The following is a 20,874-nucleotide window of genomic DNA, read 5'->3' as shown; positions in this document are numbered from 1 at the left end:
CACGCAAAATGGCCACGGTGACAGGGTTGCTGAGACGGCTGAGGGGATCTGAGCGCTGGACTGAGTGCTCTGGGAGTCCTGCGGGTGCGCTCGTATTAGTGCGACTGAGCACGGGAGGCGGCAATCGGCCTGTTTGTGAGAGAAAGCATTAAGGAGCCGAGAGGGGTCGGGTTCTGACTCACCCCCCTCTCCCCCGACCTGGTGTAGAAGACTGCCTGCTACCAGGGGAGCGCTGTGTGTGGTGGATTGACGGCGGTGAGAGGGACGCAACCTGCACGGCGGCTGGAGGCCCTGAACATGAGTAGGAGCTGCCCGGGTCCCTAATAGAAGAACTGGGGCTGTTGCTTGCTCTTGGTGTTTACACGGGTGCTCCGGCGGAGGAGGGCAAGCGGACAGCGCCTTGAGGATTTGTGGAACTGGGCACTTCGAGGGACTGCGCTGGGAGCCCCTTGACTCCGGGCCTACAAAGTGGTCGGAACCGGAGGGCTGATCTCGCTGGGGAGCCCTGCTTTTAGTGAACGTCTGCTAGGAGCTCAGCTGGAGAGGTGGCTGCATATTGGTGGGCCCCCTGAGAGGGAGAAACTGCGGTGTCCACTGGGAGGAACCTGGGAGCGAATGCTCAACGCTATAATAGGGCCCAGCGATCACTGCAGGGTTTGAGACTTGGCTGTGGCATTACACCTCGGGGCAGAGTGGCCCCCTATACTGCCTGCATACGTTCTGGCCCCGAGCTTACCGAAAAGCTGCTTGGGGGTGCGCTTGAGCATCTGGGAAGAACAGGGCCCCTACTGAACAGCACAATTAAAGTTCTGCTGGTCCCCCAAGGCGATGGTGCGGCTTGAGGGGGAGGCGCGGAGGGACTCTAATCCCCTGGCAAGTGGACCGTGACTGAGGAGGGGTCGGAGAGCGATCCGACGTGTTCAGATCTGTAGTCACGTAGTTACACATGGGGCATGAGGTAGGGAAAATCCTAGTCAAACACGACTTCAGAGGGTAATCACATCAATGAATACATGGAGGATGGGCTGAAAAGTCACCGTCCTTGTTGCATTTACTACATTGCACAAGAGCCGCCAAGACACTGTCAGCTAGCCTTGGTTCTGCAGGCTGGATTCAATCTGTCATCCCGGAGGGGGCTGTGTACCTGGAAAGGCAAGGCTTGAAACAGAACGGCGGTCCTTGCTGTGCGGCAGGGAGAACTGAGGCTAGCACTGTAGGGCCTTCAGCAAAGTGTGGGGAGTGCAACTGCAGGTGCAGCGGCAGCTGCAACAGATCTTGGCCACCATAGCTGACACGAAAGCGACCCTACACCAAGATATTAGCACGGTCGCGGTGGGACTTGGCATCCTGCGGAACGAGCACAAGAAACTATCTGAGAGGGTCAAGAAAGCAGAACTTCACATTGCGGAAATAGCGCCAGCGCGTAAGGATGTGGCGCAGCAAGTGCAGGCTTTAACGGATAGGGTGACGACGCTGGAACGTAGGGCCAAAGATGCAGAGGGCCGCAATTGCAGGAACAACGTAAGTGTCGTGGGACTGCCGGAGGGAGCAGAAGGAGACATGGTTGCTTATCTGGAACGATGGTTCCTGGATGTAGTGGCTCCAGAAGGACTTACAACCTTTTTTATGCTTTAGAGAGCCCATAGATTACCGGCCCAACTGCCGGCTCCAGGGAGATCACAAGACAGGTAGTGGCCTACCTGCTCCATTTTCGTAATCGGGATTTGTTGTTACAGAAGGCAAGAGCCGATGGCCCCTTCACAGTGGACAATGCCACGGTCACGCTATTCCCGGACTATTCGATGGAAGTGCAAAGAAGGCACGCCTCTTGGCTCTGCGAGAGGAGGGACTCCAATACTCCCTAATGTTTCCGGCCGGATTGCGCATTATCCTGGAAGGCACTACGCACTCTGTGGCTCTCCCCAAGAGGCATGGGATTTGCTGGAGAACTATAGGAAGGAATCCCCGAGGGGTGGGGAGCTGCCCAACTGCCCAATAGACCTGTGCAACCGAGACGGCGTATCCGCAACAGAACTCAGAAGAAGCCCACGCTTACCCAGACGGCTCATGAAGGAGCAGCGGCGCTGCAGGCGGTGGTGGAGCTGGCGCAGAACAGTCCTCCTGTAACTGAAGAAGAGAAGGGCGCTACCACCGATGGCTCAGTTGGGCAGGACTTGTACTCATCTTTAACTGGCGAGGAGCAGGTGCCTGTGGTGACACCGCAGACGGCGGATAATCAAGCTTGGAGAAGATGGATGTAAGATGGGAGCGAGCTTGAAATTCACAAACTATTGCTGCTGGCGAGAGACTGGCTAACAACTCCGGCCTGGATTAGTAGATTTGGGGCTGGTGGGGTTAATTAGGAGTTTCTTGAGCCAGCTACCGTCCCCAGTGACTGAATTCTTCGGAGGCTTTTTGAGTGTGTTGATTTTATGGTTTGGATGGGTACTAGCACAATAGTAGCTGTACTGGGGACGGGGCGTTGGGATTGTTTATTAGTTTTCAGGGTTTATAGGGCCAGGCATGTCACTACCTTAGATAGCAGAGGTGCTTTTCAGATGCAGTCAGGATGAGCTCTGCGAGTGATTTGAAATGTTTATCCTGGAAGTGCAGGGCATGCACTCAATGTGGCGTAGACAAAAGTTGCATGCATATTTGGTGTGGCGTGGAGTTCACATTGCGTTGCTACAGGAAACGCATATGCAGATGCAGGAAGGGGCAGCGTTACAGAGACGTTGTCGCGGTCAATTGTATTATGCCCGAGGAGTGCTGATTTAGGTGCGAGCGGGAGTGCCTTTTCAATGCAGAGAAAAGATTATTGATCCAGAGGGTATGTTTGTAGTGGTCATTAGGAAGTTGGATGGGCAGGACATCACCCTTGGCAGTGTCTATGCACCTAACACAGAGCATCCAGCCTTTTTTCGTGCAGTTATCTACGAAGTTAGTATCTTATCGGGTCGGTGTTTTGATGGGAGGTGATTTTTATTTGCGTAACTGATGTGACTTTGGATCGTTCCATCCCATCCCTAATGCTCCCACTCATAAGATAGCAGAATTCAAGCGAAACTGGCAGGCTCAATGGGGCCTGGTAGATACTTGGAGGGCCCAGCATCCGGCTGACCGGGATTATTCCTATTTCTCTGTGTTGCACTATCTGCACGTGCGCTTAGACGCGTTGCTATGCACTACGGATGTGCACGCCGGGGTGCACTGTAGTTAATACTTTGACAGAACGCTCTCAGATCCTAATCCAGTGTTGCTCCAGATGCGCTGGTCGCGGTCCCGGATACCTACTTGGCGGCTCCGCCCAGAGTCTTTGGAGGATCCAGTGTTTAGGGAAGCAGTGGGTATGGCTCACTCAATACTTCGGGGATAACATGGGAACGGCCTCCACGCCGAATGTAGAATGGGATGCATTTAAAGTAGTGCTTCGGGGACGCTGCGTAGCCGAGATGGTGGGGGTGCGTAAAGTGCTCTTGGAGAAGATAAACGAGGTTGAGCAACACTTGCGTGCGGCTGAGCAGGCTCGTCCTGGCAAGCCGAATAAACAGCGGGACCTGGAAGAGGCAAGAGCAGCAATGGCAGGGCAGGTGGAGCGCCTGCGATGCTTTGATTACAAGGCATATATAGCATGCACTCATGTCGAAGGGGAGAAGTCTGGGGGCATTACTGGCCTGCCTGGCTAGCCCATCGCGCAGGGGCTCGCCAATAATGGATGCTCGTGATACCCGGGGAGGTGTTTGCTTTACTCGGGAAGGTATAAATGGGTTGTTTTGGGGTTATCGGGGCTTATGCAGGATAGTCCTTACCGGAGATGATTTTGAGGGGTTCACTTGTGAGCTACAACTCCCGCAACTAGGGGTCGATCAAGCTGCAACTCTAGGTGGGGACATCGACGTGCAGGTGGCTATTAAGCACATGGCGCGAAACAAAACCTGGGGGATGGGCGGCCGCGGATAGTGAATTTGTATAGCGGGGCGAGGCACCAGGGTCACCTCCCAGTGAGTACGAGAGAGGCGGTTATTATCCCGCTTCGTACCGTCCGCTGTCCATGCTTAATACAGACTATAAGATATTAAGCCGTATCTTGGCCACCCGTCTGATGCCCTACATGACTACCCTAATTCACCATGATCAAATCTGGTTTCATTCCTACTAGGAATACGACCTTAAACTACGACGATTGCTGCGTATATTGGAGGCGGACACTTGCCCTAAAGCAACTGCTGCGGTATTTGCCCTCAATATAGAAAAGGCCATTCAACAGTTTTGAATGCCCTTACCTCTTTCTTCTTATGACCCGGTTTGGTCTGGGAGATGACTTCATAGCATGGATGGCTTTACTTTATAAATCCTCTAGAGCGCGGGTTCGGACGGGAGGGGTGATATTGGAGACTTGCGAGGTATCCCAGGGCACACGACCGGAATGTCAGTTGTCCCCCCCCTCCTATTTGCGTTGGCCATGGAACCCATGGCGATGAAAGTTAGGACGGGGAGGTCCTTCTGAGGTCTACAGGTGCAGGATCAAATTCATCACATAGCCCTATATGCGGATGACCTGCTTGTGTTCCTAGGAGACACAGAGAGGCAATTACTGGTAGCGAAGGCGGTATTGCATGAGTTAGGGGAGATGTCTGGCCTTCGAGTTAACTGGGCTAAATCATGTTTGTTCCCCATAGACGGGCATCAGCAAGATCTACAGGATGTAGCAGGAGTGTGGTCGGAATGCAGGTGCCTACCCTACCTGGGGGTCCAGATATATCATTCCAGATCGGATATATTAGAGGGGAACATTGGTAGAGCAATACAGGGCCTAGCGGGCAGTTTTGATTTTTGGGGAACATTGCCGTTATCGGTTGCTGGGCGGGTGGCATTACTTTAAAAGGCGGCCCTTCCTCGATTGTTGTATTATTTCAGAACCCTACCGATATGGATTCCAGTGAGGATATTTAAGCAACTTACATCTATGATTACGGGGTTTCTGTGGGGTACTGGGAGACGACGGGTCGCCCTGAAAGTGACGCTGAGACCGCGATCAGAGGGAGGTTGAGCGGTACCTCATTTTGAGACCTACTATCTGGCTGCCCAATTGCAATGGTTGACACAGAGGCTGCGAGGCACGGAAGAGGAAGGAGTGGGTACTCCGGAACTGCAGCAGCTCTCTCAAATAGTGTTGGACCTTCCTCTTCGGATGGGCGTTCTCTCGGAAGAACTTAGAACAGCACAGCAATGCTGGTGGCGCAGTCTCAAGAGGGCGGGCTTGAAGGTGCCATATGCCCCTCATATACCGCTTTCAATGTGTGAGGCACTTCCTCACAGAGGGTCTTGGCGGGAACTGAATGACTGGGTCGAGAGGGGACTGACTACCATTGGGGATTTATGAGGACGGAATCATGCTACCTTTTGGTGCTTTACAGGAGCGCTTTGATTTGAGAGGAGGGGGCTTTTTGCTCCATGCGGCGCTTACTGCGGCTATTCGTGCGCGCTGGAAAGAGGGCCAGGTGGAACCTAGGGTTTAGTTGGGATGTCAATATGTAGTAACTGCAGCGGGGAAGGTTAAAGCGATCACATGCCTATACAAGCGCCTAACTACTGAGAGGTTGGCCCCTCGAAATGAACTTAAGCGAAAGTGGGAAATGGATGTGGGCAAAGAGATTCCGGAAAGAGCCTGGGATGAGGTGGTATAGAGAGCGTGGAAAAGCACCACGAATGCCCACTTTCAATTGCTTCACTTTTATATTTTGCACCGCGCTCACATCACGCCGGCAAAAATTCAAACGTATTTTAACACGGATTCAGACGAATGCCCAAGGTGTCAAGGAGAGGGGGCGGACTTTCCTCATATGCTGTGGGGCTGCCCGCTGCTGACTGGTTATTGAACTCAATCATAGGCATTTATAGAGCGCTCTACTTACCCGGAGGGTCTCAAGGCGCTAGGGGGGGGGGGGTGCTGCTACTGCCCGAACAGCCAGGTCTTGAGCTTCTTCCTGAAGGCGAGGTGGTCTTGGGTCAGGCGCAGGTGGGTCGGGAGGGAGTTCCAGGTCTTGGCGGCCAGGTAGGAGAAGGACCTTCCTCCTGTTGTCATTCTTCGGATGCGGGGGACGGCGGCGAGGGCGTGACTGGCTGATCGGAGGTGTCGTTTGGGAGCGTAGAAGTTGATGCGGTTGTTGAGGTAGCTCGGGCCTTGATCGTGAAGAGCTTTGTGTGCGTGGGTAAGGAGACGGAAGGTGATTCTCTTGTTGACCGGGAGCCAGTGCAGGTCTCTTAGGTGTCCGGAGATGTGGCTGTGTCGTGGGATGTCGAGGATGAGTCTGGCTGAGGCGTTCTGGATCCGTTGGAGTCTCTTCTGGAGCTTGGCGGTGGTTCCGGCGTAGAGGGCGTTGCCGTAGTCCAGTCGGCTGGTGACGAGTGCCTGGGTGACAGTCTTCCTGGTCTCGGTGGGGATCCACCGGAAGATCTTCCGTAGCATGCGCAGGGTGTTGAAGCATGACGAGGAGACGGCGTTGACTTGCTTGGTCATGGAGAGGGAGGAGTCCAGGATGAAGCCCAGGTTGCGTGCGTGGTCTGTCGGTTTGGGTGCGGTGCCCAGGGCGGGGGGCCATCAGGAGTCGTCCCAGGCGGAGGGCGAGGATCCCAGGGTGAGGACTTCCGTCTTGTCCGAGTTCAGCTTCAGGCGGCTGGTCGACATCCACTCGGCTACCTCTTTCATTCCTTCGTGAAGGTTGGCTCTGGCGGCGGGGTTGTTGGTCAGGGAGAGGATCAGCTGGGTATCGTCGGCGTAGGAGATGATGTTGAGGTTGTGTTGGCGTGCGATGGCCGCGAGGGGGCTCATGTAGACGTTGAAGAGGGTTGGGCTCAGCGAGGATCCTTGAGGGACGCCGCAGATGACTTCGGTGGCCTCTGACTTGTACGGTGGTAGACGGACTCTCTGTGTTCTTCCGTCGAGGAAGGAGATGATCCATTCCAGCGCCTTCTCCTGGATTCCGACGTTGCTGAGGCGATGCACTAGGGTGCGGTGGCAGACGGTGTCGAAGGCCGCGGAGAGGTCTAGTAGGATGAGGGCCGCTGTTTCTCCGTTGTCCATCAGGGTTCGGATGTCATCGGTGGCAGCGATGAGGGCGGTCTCGGTGCTGTGGTTGGCTCGGAAGCCAGACTGTGAGGGGTCGAGGGATCCGTTCGTCTCGAGGAAGGCGGCCAGCTGCTTGTTGACGGTCTTCTCGATGACTTTGGCTGGGAACGGGAGCAGCGAGATGGGGCGGTAATTCTTGAGCTCGGTGGGGTCCGCTGTTGGTTTCTTGAGTAGAGCGCTGAGTTCGGCATGCTTCCAGCTCTCAGGGAAGGTGGCGGTGGTGAAGGAGGTGTTGATGATGTCACGCAGGTGGGGTGCGATGACGGCGTCGGCCTTGTTGAAGACGTGGTGAGGGCAGGGGTCGGTCGGAGATCCGGAGTGGATGGAGTTCATCATGCGGACGGTTTCTTCGGTGCAGATCGGAGTCCAGGCGCGGAGGGTGGTGGTGGGGGGCGGTGGTTCGGTCGAGTTGGACGTGGCGTTGGACGTGGCGTTCGTCGGTTGGGTGTTGAAGCTGTTGTGTATGTCCGCGATCTTGTTGTGGAAGTAGGAGGCGAGGGAGTTGCAGAGTTCTTGCGATGGGGTGATGTCGTTGTTTCCGGCGTTGGGGTTGGAGAGCTCTTTCACGATGTTGAAGAGTTCCTTGCTGTTGTGTGCGTTGTTATCCAGCCGGTCCTTGAATGCGGTTTTCTTGGTGTCGCGGATCAGTTGGTGATGCTTCCGGGTGGCAAGCTTGAGGGTGGTCAAGTTGTCCGGTGTTGGCTCCCTTCTCCAGGCTTTCTCGAGGGCTCGGCAGTTCTTCTTGGAGCTCTTGAGTTCGTCGGTGAACCACGGGGCCTTCTTGCTGCCGGGTCTGCTGGGCGGGGTCCTCAGTGGGGCGAGTTCGTCCGCGCAGTTGCTGATCCACTTCGTGAGGTTGTTGGCGGCCTGGCTGGGGTTCGCTGAGCTGGCGGGAGGGTGCTGGCTCAGGGAGGCGGCGAGCTGGTCGGCTGTGATCTTGCTCCAGCTTCTGCGGGCGACCTGTTGCTGGTGGTGGTGGGTCGTCGTTCTTCTGAAGGTGAAGTGGACGCAGCTGTGGTCCGTCCAGTGGAGTCCTGTGGCGTGGCTGAAGGCGATGTCTTTGCTGGATGAGAAGACGGCGTCGATTGTGTGTCCGGCGAGGTGGGTGGGGGTGGTCACTAGTTGCTTGAGTCCGAGGTTGTCGAGCAGGGTGGTGGTGTTGCGGTCGTTGTTGTTCTCCAGGTGGAAGTTGAGGTCCCCCAGGAGGATGTAGTCAGCGGAGGGGAGGGCATGCGGGCTGACTAAGTCGGCGATGTCCTCGCTGAATTGGGTGCGTGGTCCCGGGGGTCGGTAGATCAGGGTGCCTCTGAGGGTGGTCTTCGGGTCGGTGTGGATCTGGAAGTGTAGGTGTTCGGCGGTAGTCAGGATGTCGTCGGTGAAGGTCGTGATGCGGATGGTGTCCCTGTGGATGATGGCGATGCCTCCTCCTGTCTGGTTGGCGGTGCGGTCCCTCCGGGTGATCTTGTAGCCCTCTGGGATGGCGATGGCGATGTCAGGCGCTGAGGAGGCGTTCATCCAGGTCTCCGTGAGGAAGGCAACGTCAGGAGCAGTGGTGTCGATGAGGTTCCAGAGTTCGATGGCGTGTCTGTGGACTGAGCGGGTGTTGAGCAGGATGCACTTGAGGTGGTTGCTGCTGGTGTTCGTCTTGGCGGGTGCTGGTGCGAGGCAGGTCCGGATGCAGATGAACTTGCAGGCGGTACAGCAGAAGGGTCCGTGGGTGCGTCTCGGGGTGGCTCGGTGGCATCCTGGGAATCGGCCGGTGTTGAGTGCGTTGAGGGTGGCGGCGTCGTACGTCCGGCGGGTGGGCTGGGAACTGCAGTGCTTGCACTATTAAGAGGTGATGGGAAGGGAGTTGGAGTTGTCAGTGGGGACTTGTACATTGCATTGGTTCCCCCATACAGCCAAAACTAAGATCACCAGCAAGTTTATAGACCTGGGACTGGTGTTAGCCTAAAGGGAAATTACGATGCATTGGAAGGCGAGTGGGCCCCCGAACATAGATCGCTGGAAGAGAGACTTTCTCAAATGGGCAGAATGTGATGGCATAGTTAGGTTACAACTAGCAAGAAGAGTGGGGAGCGAGAAGGCGCTAGAGGCAGCTGGAGCGTGGGATCACTTGGTGGGTTTACTGAAAGATCCGGATGCTGTGAGTGATGATGAAACAGAACTAGGAGCCCCAGACACGGAATAGGCTCTTTGCGGCGCACAGATGCACTTACTCGCCCCACTCCGTAAGTATAAGATCAGCGATGCGGGAGTGGTACCCTGCACAAGTCTGAATTGTTTAACAGTTGAGTCCACTGACTGCACATACTTCATAGGGCTTGAAAGTTACAAAGAAGCACTGGATGTGACATGCCTGGAAGGGAGGTGGAGGTGGGGGGGGGGGGGGGGTAGTTGGATTAGTTTAAGATTTGTTGGGATTACTGTGTATTACGGGATATGTTGAAGAGTAGATAATGCACCCCTGGTTTATTGACTGTAGCCTTTCATGACCAAGATAAAGAGTAAGCATGGAAATGTACTAAATATTCGTAAATGACCTGGAATTATATGTGGGGAATGGCTAAGAGATATGCTGTACTACTGGCTAAAATTATAAACCTAACAAAGTTTGTTTAAAAAAGACTGAAATCTGACCTCCAGTTGGAGAGTGTGTACCGCTCCCAGAGACCAAGACCCGTGTGAGCATGAGTTGGCACCCACACAGGATGGGTAGTGATTAAAACCGGTGCAGCAGTGAGCCTCAAAGGCTTCACTGGCACCACTGGACAAAGGAACCCCGCCACACCCCCCCACCCCCTCCCACCCAGCCCACTGGAGGACAAAGCCTCCCCTTTCCCCAGGCACTGTGTTTCGTGGGCAGGCATTTGCTATTCCGCCTCCACAAAAACTGCCCACATCTCCAGGGTGTTTTTTAGTTGAGGTGTAAAGTCGAGACTGGTTTTGCCCATCTTGAATTTAGGCTAGAAATCAAGTTTGGACTCGTTTTAGTTACCTGCACCCACAGGATGTCGTCACTCCTGGGGCGGAGTAGGCACTGGACTAATTGGCCACTGGCTACTAGTCCTCCCTCACACGAACATCCCCTAGAGGAACTAGTCCCCCATCAGTCGGCAGACACAAACTGCTAAGTCCATGACCTCGATGCCCTGCTCCCCGAGCCTACTGATGTGGCCCCTCAAAGTCCCTGGGCAGGTGGCTTCTGGGAACTGTAGTTTCGCCCGTCAGTGAAGCTTAGGTTTCCACAACGTTCCCCATGTCCTCTGGATAAAGATTCCCTCCACTAGAGTGCTTGCAGGTACCAAGGCATATTGATCAGTCCTACCTGCTTTACTCAAGGCTTCAAGAGAAGAGAGCAACCTGCACGAACGACCAGCCACCCCTGTGGCTCCATTTGAAAGATCTTGCATTTGTTTTAACCCACTCTTGGCATGCCTGCCAGCTCCTCTGGCCACATATCTGGGTCAGCACCATGGATAGCAAAGAGCACTTCTGCACCAGAGTCCCCCAAGCCAGGTAGTTCGGATCTGCCTGGAGATTCCTGGTCCAGGGCCTGCTCCTTGCTTAAGTTCCAACTCGTTTTGCTCAACTAACCTGCATTAACCTTTTTGCCAAGTTAATCATTTCAACACCGCGGCCTGATTGAAAGCTTTGTTTGACAGCTAAAGTGCACCTCTGCACCCTGTTCTCCTGAGCTTGGTAAAATTGTGCTAGCTGCCCTGAACTGATCTAGGGATTCACCAAACCTTAATTCCAAGTGGGTTCCGTTGAACTCACTCTCTATGTAACTGAATGTATGTGTTTTTCTGATTGACCTCAAGGTTTAATGTTTTCACATTGCAAAGTTCTGATTTATTTACTGCTTTAGAATTGATAACTGTATTGATTTAGTTTTGTTGTCTGAAGATATATAAAAATCAAAGCTATTTTTAGGTTTCGACCTGGCGAAAAGCTGCGCCGCGCAGCTTTTCGGCGCAGGTCGAAATCTTTTGAGTTACACTGTACACTTCAGTTCAGCCTCTCTCTTCCATTGGCTAGCTCCATAAATGGAGGCTAGCCATTGGAAGAGAGAACTGTCCGTCATTTTCCGAGGCGATTGGTGGGCGTTCCCGACGATTCTTTCCCTCTCCACCCTTTTCGCATCGTCATCGCGGCCGTGGGCGGGGTTTATTTTTTGTTGTTGTCCTGGTTTGTTTTGTCCATTCCGCGGCCGACCGCCGCCGGAGGAAGTCCAGGTGAGTGCCTTCCTTGCCGTTTCATCCCCCCTCCCGCTGTCCCTGTGCCTGCCCGCCCTCCTTGCCGTTTCCTCCCCCCTCCCGCTGTCCGTGTGCCTGCCCAAGCAGCATTTTGTTTATATTTGTCTTTTCCCTTTCTCATGTTCTTTTTCCGTTTCTTCTTTCCGTCTTTTCCCGTTCCCACCCCCCCTCCCGCTCGCTGTCCGTGACGTTACCACCCCCCCTCCCGCTGTCCGTGAGGCTACCACCCCCCTCCCCCTCCCGCTGTCCGTGAGGCTACCACCCCTCCCGCTGTCCGTGAGGCCTACAGGCTCCTCCAGGGTTTGTTTAGACTGCGGCCTCGCCTCCCATGCCAGCTCCCGCTATCAGCTGCACCATGTGTGTAGTGCTTTCCAATGCACTTTTTACGTTTTTGGCTAAAGCATGTGCTCTTCATTTGATGACCGCTCACTCGTAGTTAATCTTCATATGATGAGACCACGTCTATAGTTCCTTTACATGCGATGGGTGCTGTTCTCTTCATATGATGACCGCATGCTAATAGGTAATCTCCATATCATAAGAGCATGCCTATAGTTGATATTCATGTGGTGATAGCCTGTCAGTAACGGATCTGTGTGTAATGACGGCGTTCAGTAGTTCCTGCAGCTCTTCTCCATGCAGTGGCAGGCTGTGCTCTCGGCACGTGCACAGCTCCTCTTCATGCGATGACCCCATGCCGCCCTTGTTCCATGCGATGATACGTTACCGTCGTAGCTCACTGTGAGAGGACTGCATGTTTCATGTTCCTCTACGGGTGATGAAAGCCGTGGGTGTCTAACTTTCTGTGTTCCCTCACGTTAGGGGTTTATATTCGATCGGTGCAGTCTGAGACTTATTGCCTGGTCTTTAGGGAGCTTCAGTCAGAGGTGGGCAGTGCTTTATTATGGAGAAGAATACGTCCTAGCGCCTACATGTTTCTAAGAATGTTGCTGGCGTTGTTGCAGAATGACGGGGTTGCCAAATGCCAAGGCCGTCTAGTCTGTGTCGCACCATGTCTGTTTATCCACCAGTATAGCTTTCCTGCACCTAGGTTGGACACGCCTGGGTTCCTTTTCATCTGTGTGTTCTCCCTTTGCCACTGTTGTCGGTCTTGCTCTCCCTCTTTCTTTCCGCCGTTGGGTCAAAGACTAATGGCTATCAATGAGTTCCGTCCCCAAAGAAGAGTGCCGGTGGGCCCCGCCTGCACCCACCGGATAACATGAAGCCCTGGGGATGGGGTGGTTGTGTGGGCTGGAACAGTCTGTGTTGAGGCCTCTGCCACGATTGTGTGGAGCCCCCACTACCCCGTTGTAGCATTTTGCGTTAGCGGGGCCGTCCCTCGAACAGATCACCTGAGTTTCTTATTTACTTTCATTTTCATGTCAAGGGCCGCCCGCCCAGCAGTCTCAACTCTGGCTGCACACTAGATACCTTGTGCCCCCCTCACCTCAAAGTAACCAGCATTTGGCAGAGACCGCCCCCTGCATAAAAACACACGGTACATTTACAGACATCAAGCCAGTGTCTTTTCCACTTTAGAGAAGTGCGCACAGCATGTACAGTGCTGAGTCTTGTATAAGTTTACTAAAAACAATAGAGTTGCCAACCCTCACTTCTGTTCTTTCATATGATAGGTCTGAGAGGGGAAACGTATATGGTGTGGGGGGGGGCTCTGTGTGGGTGTGGGGGGGGGCTCTGTGTGGGTGTGGGGGGGCTCTGTGGGTGTGGGGGGGCTCTGTGTGGGTGTGTGGGGGGGGCTCTGTGTGGGGGGCTCTGTGTGGGTGTGTGGGGAGGGCTCTGTGTGTGTGTGTGGAGGGGCTCTGTGTGGGGGGGCTCTCGGTGTGTGTGTGTGGCATTTGCGAGAGATTAAGCTATTGGCATTGTAAATGACAATGCCATTTATTTATCTGTTTTCAAAATCAACTCATAAATAAAAAGGTTGCCATTTACAATGCCAATAGCTCTAACTTTTGCAAAGGCGAAACCGTTGCATTGTAAATGCTTGTTATAAATTGGTTTCGGATTTCTCTTGAGTCGTGTCAGTTACTTATCACCCTTTTTGGTGATGTGAAATGCATAACACATGTACCTTCAAGTACCTGGTCTGCTCTTTGCCACTCTAACAGTACTGAAAGAAGGTGTACAGAGAGAGCACCTGGGGGCATTCTTTGTGTATTGTGCTAGTATTATATGGTAAGGCACCCCACCATACCACATAGTACTTGCACCTTACAACACAGACATTTAGTTGTTGGTGTGTTCGAGGAAAAATACCAACCTACAGCCTTTCCCCTCACAAGGGTACCCAGCATGATTGTCACATAAATCCTCTCACTTTGAAGTCTGAAACAGAAAAGTAAATGCCAAGCTTCATCAGAAGACAGAACTTGACATTTGCACAGCAAACCTGACCAGATAAGAATAACATTTAAAAGCCCGTTTACAGAAAACAAGCACTTGTGTAAGAATACAAGGAGTGATGGTGAGGCTATGCTCCATATTACGGGCAAAGAAATGCTGGGTAGCCTAAAACAAATAAAGCTAACAAATAGAAAGCAAGCAAATGCGAGTTACAAAGCCAGTGGTGATAAGCAATGGGCGGAATGCGTTCTGAGAGAAGCATTCAGAATGTCCCCAAGATGTCTTTGTAAATCAGACAGCTGCTCTGTGTGGTAGACTACGACCTAAAAATTAATACAGCTTCATATGTTGATGATTTTTAATTTCTGAAACTTTTATATAGAGTAACGAGCAGAAGACCATGTAACGATCTTCTCCCTCCATTAAGGGATACAAACCCCTTACATTTATTGTTTTACTCCTACTTGGGAATCTAACAAGCTCCTTGGTAGATGCGTAATTCAGGCAAGAAGAATGCCATGTATGCAAGGCTAGTTAACTGCATCTGCTCCCATCTTGATTTACCCAAGTAATCAAGTTAGTTTGTTGAACTTTATTTCACTTATGGGGGAGTTGAATTATTTGACTAAATTTGCTGGTGCAAATTCTACCCATGTGTTGAAATCCCACAGAATAGTTTGCCTTGTTTGTTACAATAATGTGTGATGCCTGTTGCAGGACCATTTCTGGTCAGATAGAGAAACGTTGATTTGAAAAGAAAAAAAATGTAATGCCGTGTCCATGTGGAATATAAAAAAACAAGGGCGTTAGGAGGGCGATGGGGTGGGGTATGTAGGAAAACCTTTTCCCAAATTCCATGAATAATAGTAATATATTAATTTGCATTAAATGCAGGTATGGCACAGCACTCATGCAAAAAGTTCTGGAGATGTCTGAAGGTATTGATATTGGGACGGTTCCTTCATATGAGCTTGTTCCAGGAACTACAGCAATAAAAAGAACAAGTGCTGCCATTCCTGGTAAGTATTATTTGCTTTTGAAGCAGCTGTGAATTGTAAAATATTAAAGTAATTTGTGTTCATTTTTATAACTAAGCCATTTTTTCTATTTCTTTTCAACATGAACTTTTTTTTTTTACAAACTCGTTATTTTCCTATTTCAAAAGAATGTTTATCGTAGTTTTAAGTTCACAAACGTTGTTTCACAGCCTTTTATGCATAATTATCATGCTACTGAATGAGCTTAACCCGTTAAACGCGGCGGTAATTCCGCCGCGGTGTGGGCGTTTCCGTGCGCGGGTGGGCAGCACTACGAAGGTAGTGCTTGCGACGGCCGATGGCACCAGGGAAGTGGTTAATATCTGTGGCTCATAAGAAAGTTGATATTGTGTATTGGACAAGATGGTGCATCAGCCGCCCATTTCAAGTTAACCAACTTGATTTACCCTCATCTTAATCAGGAAGGCTGCTACTAATGTTGGTTTGGAGAATATACACCTGAACAAGCCTGAAATATTCTTCAAGAACCATGATCATGTTTTTTTCTTTAACTATTAACTAGCTATGAAAAAAATTCATAAATGTCTTATTTGTATAGGTTTATGCAGACAACTAGACATGTATGAAGTACTTCAAATCATAAGGTCAAGTAACTCATCTTATGTGGATGATCTATATATAACCTATAACACGAATAAAACCTCTGAGACATCGCTCCACTAATTCTAAAAATCAACACCTCACTGGAAGGCAAGTTGCCCTCTCTGTTAAATCTGGACAGGTTTTTCCATTGCGTTAACAACTCTGACCTAGACTCTTAATGTACAGGAAAAGACCATTTTCCAAGCTCCCCATTTCGAAAGTGACTGCTACACAAGTTGTGCTTCACATTTCCAGTAATGACCGTACACACATTTCAGTCCAGATTTTTCTGCAAGTGCAACACTGAAACAACAACACTGAAAATGTAATATGTATTGTAGAGATTCTGGATGAAGGAGAATCCTAACTTGTTGTGTTGGGCCTAACGGGCTTGTTTGGCTTTGTACCACTTACCCAAACTCCTGATGCAAACTCTCTTCCATTTTAATGTATGTGACCATGTGTTGGAAGCCCTGTTGACTACTACTTCTTTTGAATATTCATGCATTCTGGTGGCCAGCTTAGATGTTGAAAAAATTCGGCCAGAGATGCAATTTCAACTAATGTAAGTTATAGTGTCATGTTCTGCCTTCGTCTTTAAATAGGTGGCATAACCTGTACTACAGTCTCTGTGTTTGCTTTGTCTGCCGGGTATCTATTCCACACAATACACAGTACAGGCAAATTCAAGAGAGCTGGTTTACTTGCTGCAGGTAGATTTAAACATGGGAGGTCTCTCCTGTATGTAATATATATATATATATATATATATATATATATATATATATATATATATATATATATATATATATATATATATAGTACACTTTTTTACATAAATGAGGCCGCTCCCACTAAAATGACCTAGATGATGCTATGGGGTGTTATTTCTATGTGAGTGTAGGCATCTCACAAAAAATGTAGGACTGGCCTCACACACCACCTGGTGTCATGCTTCATCATCGGCCGTCCTTGCCCTCTAAAAACTTGTTTTGATAGAGGGCGGGCATACACCTGATGACAGGGATGCACTTCTAAGCTAAGTGGGAGCCCAAAGTGAGTGAGTGAAATTAAAAACCATTACAGTTGCCTTACTGAATTTTAATGGCCTAGGTAACTGTATGGTATCTAAAAACAAGTTAACGGCGGTATGGGGAAAGTTATTAACCCCTCGCCGTGTAGAATTGGGTCGACATGTGCCTAGTGTCAGCAGTGGTACATGGCATTCATCAGGACCTATCTTTATAAAGGGCTCCACTCTTACCAACAATGTGGTTAGAAAACCAAAGGTGGGGTGACCTTTGTCACTCTCCACTACCTGGGGGTCCTTTGTATCCTGTGAAGGAAAAAGAAGAAACGCACAAAACAATCATCAGGATATTTAGGTCATTCATGTAAAAGCAGGAACCACTCAACACATTTTAAGCGTGCGTGGTTAGGTGTGTAACACGTGTCTGTCATACGTGATTACACAAGTGATTAAAACAAGGGGGAGAGAGAACTCCCACGTCTTACCCACAGCCTTCCCCCTATGTACTTCATGGGAGGGGGAATAAAGGGAAAGCCCCTGTAGTCAAACCCTGAGTCTTTAAGGTTGGTAAAACACGGAAGGTGTTCCCTTCTAAACATGCATCCATCATCCATTCTCACACAGTAGCCTTACTTCATCAAGGTGCGCTTTCCACGGCATCACCTAGCAGTATTCAGCTCTTCTCCCCGGTGAAGAATGAACATGGTGGTGCAAGCAGTATAAGTAGTGTGTTAAATTGGTGGGACTAGCGGGAGGGGCGATCAGTAATTGCTAATTGAAACAACCTGTATGATTTCTGTAGTCGCTGCGAGCGCCAGTTATAAGTTAGTCAAAAATAGCCTGACCTGCGCCCAAGCTGTCGCTCCGATGTGCGTAGATATCCGCTGTCACAAGCGGCGTTTGTGTAGATCGCCCAGTGTGCACCTGATTCTAGGCAAGCCCAACTGGTCATGAGTGCGTCTGACCAGGAAGTGGGCGCCTGTTTAGAATGTGTGCATATCCGGTGTCCGAACCAGAAGTCTGGCACAAATCTTATCTGTAGTTTTGCAAAGTGCTTGGGGTGTGCGCATATTCTCCGCGGCGGTTCTTAGTATATACCTGGTATTAATGGGACACATCAAGTTTATGTATGCCCTGTGATACGGAGTCAGCGTGTGTGCATACCAGGCAAAAATAAAAGTATTTGAGCCCATTGCGGGTCTAATGTTCAAATATTATGGAAGGCGTCCCATTTATTTGTGGCGCTTTAATAATGTGATGGTCACACAAAATACCCTCCACAGAAAGTGAATTTGCGGGATGAGTAAAGCGGGGGTTCCATTAACACGCCCACAAAATAAAGCACTACGGTCAACAAATTTGTCTCGTGAGTGATCCCAGGGCACAACCCGGTGATGGAAATGAGGCAGTCATCATAGAATAGCTATTCTTCCCTTGATTTAAGTCGTATTCTGGTGCATGTTACTCCTTTAGTTATTTACAGGAGCAGCTCAGTAGCCACAATTCTGCGAAAAATTGGAGACTAAAACAAGGTGGTGGTTCTTACCGCCCCATTTGTAGCCAGGGGATTTCATCATTAAGTCCAATATCCCATGAGCGTAGACTGAAAACCCAACGTTGCTCTCTTACAAACAGAGCTTTCGCTATGTCAGTTTTGCGTTTATTCATGACCTCCAGGACCACCCCTCTTAGGTTAGGGTCTTTGTGGTTTACTTCCAGGCAGTGTTTGGTTAATTTGGTGTTGGATTTCCTACACCTGATAGTGCTGCAATGTTCGTTTATACAAGTCTTTATTTTTCTTGTGGTCATGCCCACTTATCTGAGGTCACATGGGCATGTCAGCAGGTATACCACACCCTCAGTATTGCAATTGCTGAAGTATTTTAACTGCCTTGGGTTGCTTGTACCTATATCCACTTTCTTGGTTGTTTGTCTTTGGGCAGGCTACGCAGCTCCCGCATGGGAAATGTCCATAAGGTCTCGACTGGTTCCAGAGTGTGGTTTGGTCTGTTGTTTGTTTTTGTTGTAATTGTGCCTGGACGAAATCATCGTATAGGCTCCTGCTCCGTTTGAACGTGAACAGGGGTGGAGTCCATTGTTTGTCTGCACTGTTCAGAATGGGCCATTTCTTTCCGATGATGTTTTGGACTAGATTTGATACCGAAGTATAAGTAGTGAAACAGACTACCCTATCGTTTTTTCTTTGTTGGTGGTCTCCAGGAGTCCCTCCCGATGGTTGTTCCTGGCCCTCTTCTTTCATTTTTTTCACCATTTTTGCAGGATAATTGCGATCCAACAGTTTCTTCTCCATTTGGTCAGCTTGCTTTTTGTGTTTCTATGTTAGAGCAGGTCCTACGTATTTGAAGGAACTGGCCCACCGGTAGATTTTGTCGAAGGGCCCTCAGGTAGTAGCTCTCGTATAGCAATAATCTGTTTTTGTCAGTTGGTTTATTGTGTGCTTTTGTACATATCCCTTCTGTGGTCATCGAGATATCCAGGTCCAGAAAGATGGCACGTTCTTTATCAATAGAGTGTGTAAACTTCAAGTGTTCATCCTTGGTGTTAATCCATTGTGTGAACATTGTTGCTTCTTCCACCTTTCCAGGCCATATGATGAGCACGTTGTCTATGTAGCACTTCCAGGTCTTCAGTTGTGCTGCATAGTGGTTACTCTGGTTGAAGATGAAATCCTCTTCAAACTGATGTACATACAGGCACGCCATGCTCTGCGCAAATGTGCTGCCCATGGACGTGCTTTTGATGTGGTGGTATATCGTATCTTCGAATAAAAAAAAAAAATTTCTCTGTGAGGGCCACTTCTGCACATTCGAGGATGAAGTGTACCGGGGTTGTGAATACCCACTCCATGTTTAGTAAGATCCGTTCCACCACAGCTAGAGTGTGCCTCTGCGGGATACTCGTATAGAGCGCCTCTATATCCATAGTTATGAATATATCTCCGGTGCTGTTTATCTCCAGGTCCCGTAGATGGCAGAGGACATCCTTCGTGTCTCGTAGGTATGATGGAGATTTCTGAACACTTGGTTTGAGGAACCAATCACAGAACTGTGACAAGGGTTCCAAGAGTGAAGCTATTCCAGACACGATCGGTCTTCCTGGTGGCGGCATTTTATACTTGTGGATTTTCGGGAGAGTATAGAACCTTGGTGTACAGGGGTTATCATTGGTCAGAAGTTCAGCTATATGTCTTGATCCAGTCGTTGGTGACCGCCTCATCCACCATGCTCTTGATTCTATTCATGAGTCCGCTGGTCGGGTCGATGTGATACACTTCATAGCTGTTGGTGTCACTTAACAGCCTGTTGCACTCTTCCGGTACATTCTCAGGTTCATAAGCACGATGGCGCCCCCCTTGTCGGCTGGTTTGATTTGTCACTGTGTATATACTTTGCCAAGATACTTTTGGATAGCAATGACTGCTTTTTCAGCCTCCACAAAGAGTGTTGGGGAAGAATCAGTGGGAACCGATTAATTTTGTGTAGGAAGGGAAGAGTGCTAGACAGGCAATAAGAATCATGTAACGACCTCCAAGCGAAGGGGGGAGGGTATCTGGGGTGCTTTGTATTCTAAATTATTACCATGCAGTACAGTTGCGACTTGCGCTAGAGTGAAAAGGATGAAGGCAAGAAGCGTTGGTATTTTATGGACCAGGCTGTAGTAGGAAACCATATATGGGAATCCACCTTGCTTGGCCAGAAAACATTTTGCTTGTGGTATATATTCTTCACTGGTCACTAGAGGCACGTTGGCTTCATGATATGCTGTGATGGTTAGGAAGGGACTGTGTTACTGTTACTCTCTCCTCACTGTGATCATGGGTAACCTAGATTTTACCCCAGGTGTGTACCAGCAGCAGTATTTAGCTTGGCAAAGGATGCGTTTTAAGAATGTGAGGAACTATTATTTGAACGTCAGAAATACATTCAATAATATTAACATTGACTTAGTGCAGCCACTCAGTCTTTGGCACAGCCGCTTTGGCACAACTATCTCCAGATTAGACAATGGGTCTCCCATACAGGTGTAAACGATGTGGTGTGGACACTGATGACTCCTTCAGGAAATGGCTCCTTACAAAGACAGAAACGCACAAGCTGTACAAAATGTAAAGGTTCACATGGCAAATCTTTTTCCCAATAAAACAGCAGGTCGGAAGCGATGGAAAACCGATCAAGGGCGAAATTGGACACGTAAGAAATCGAAGGAAGTTTTCACTGCATTGGGAATGAGCGCCAACCGCTTTGCTTATAAAGAGACCTTAACTAAACTAGCCCTATATTGATATTCTATTCTGAGTAGGATACACTCCAGGAATAAGCCCAGGAGAAAGGAGTGCTGGATGATGTGTGCAGGGACGGGCTCCTTGTTGTATTTGTTACGGCACTGTCCAGAACTGAGGAGATATTAGTCGCAAATCTTAAATGAAATAGATTT

The 20,874-nt window shown here is 49.9% G+C and overlaps 1 protein-coding gene across 1 annotated transcript in view; it reads left to right on the top strand.

The window, feature by feature from the left end:
* Positions 1-20,874, top strand: part of NKRF (NFKB repressing factor) — an 85,713-nt gene that overhangs the window by 28,613 nt on the left and 36,226 nt on the right. The window contains exon 2 of the mRNA XM_078688699.1: positions 14,644-14,768. Coding sequence (XP_078544825.1) covers positions 14,644-14,768 — 125 coding nt within the window. The remainder of the gene's footprint in view (positions 1-14,643; positions 14,769-20,874) is intronic.

This window comes from Lissotriton helveticus, chromosome 4_1, assembly GCF_964261635.1.
Source record: "Lissotriton helveticus chromosome 4_1, aLisHel1.1, whole genome shotgun sequence".
In the NCBI taxonomy this organism is placed as follows: domain Eukaryota; kingdom Metazoa; phylum Chordata; class Amphibia; order Caudata; family Salamandridae; genus Lissotriton; species Lissotriton helveticus.
The sequence above is the reverse complement of the archived record's forward strand: the minus strand, read 5'-3'. Positions and strand labels throughout refer to the sequence as shown.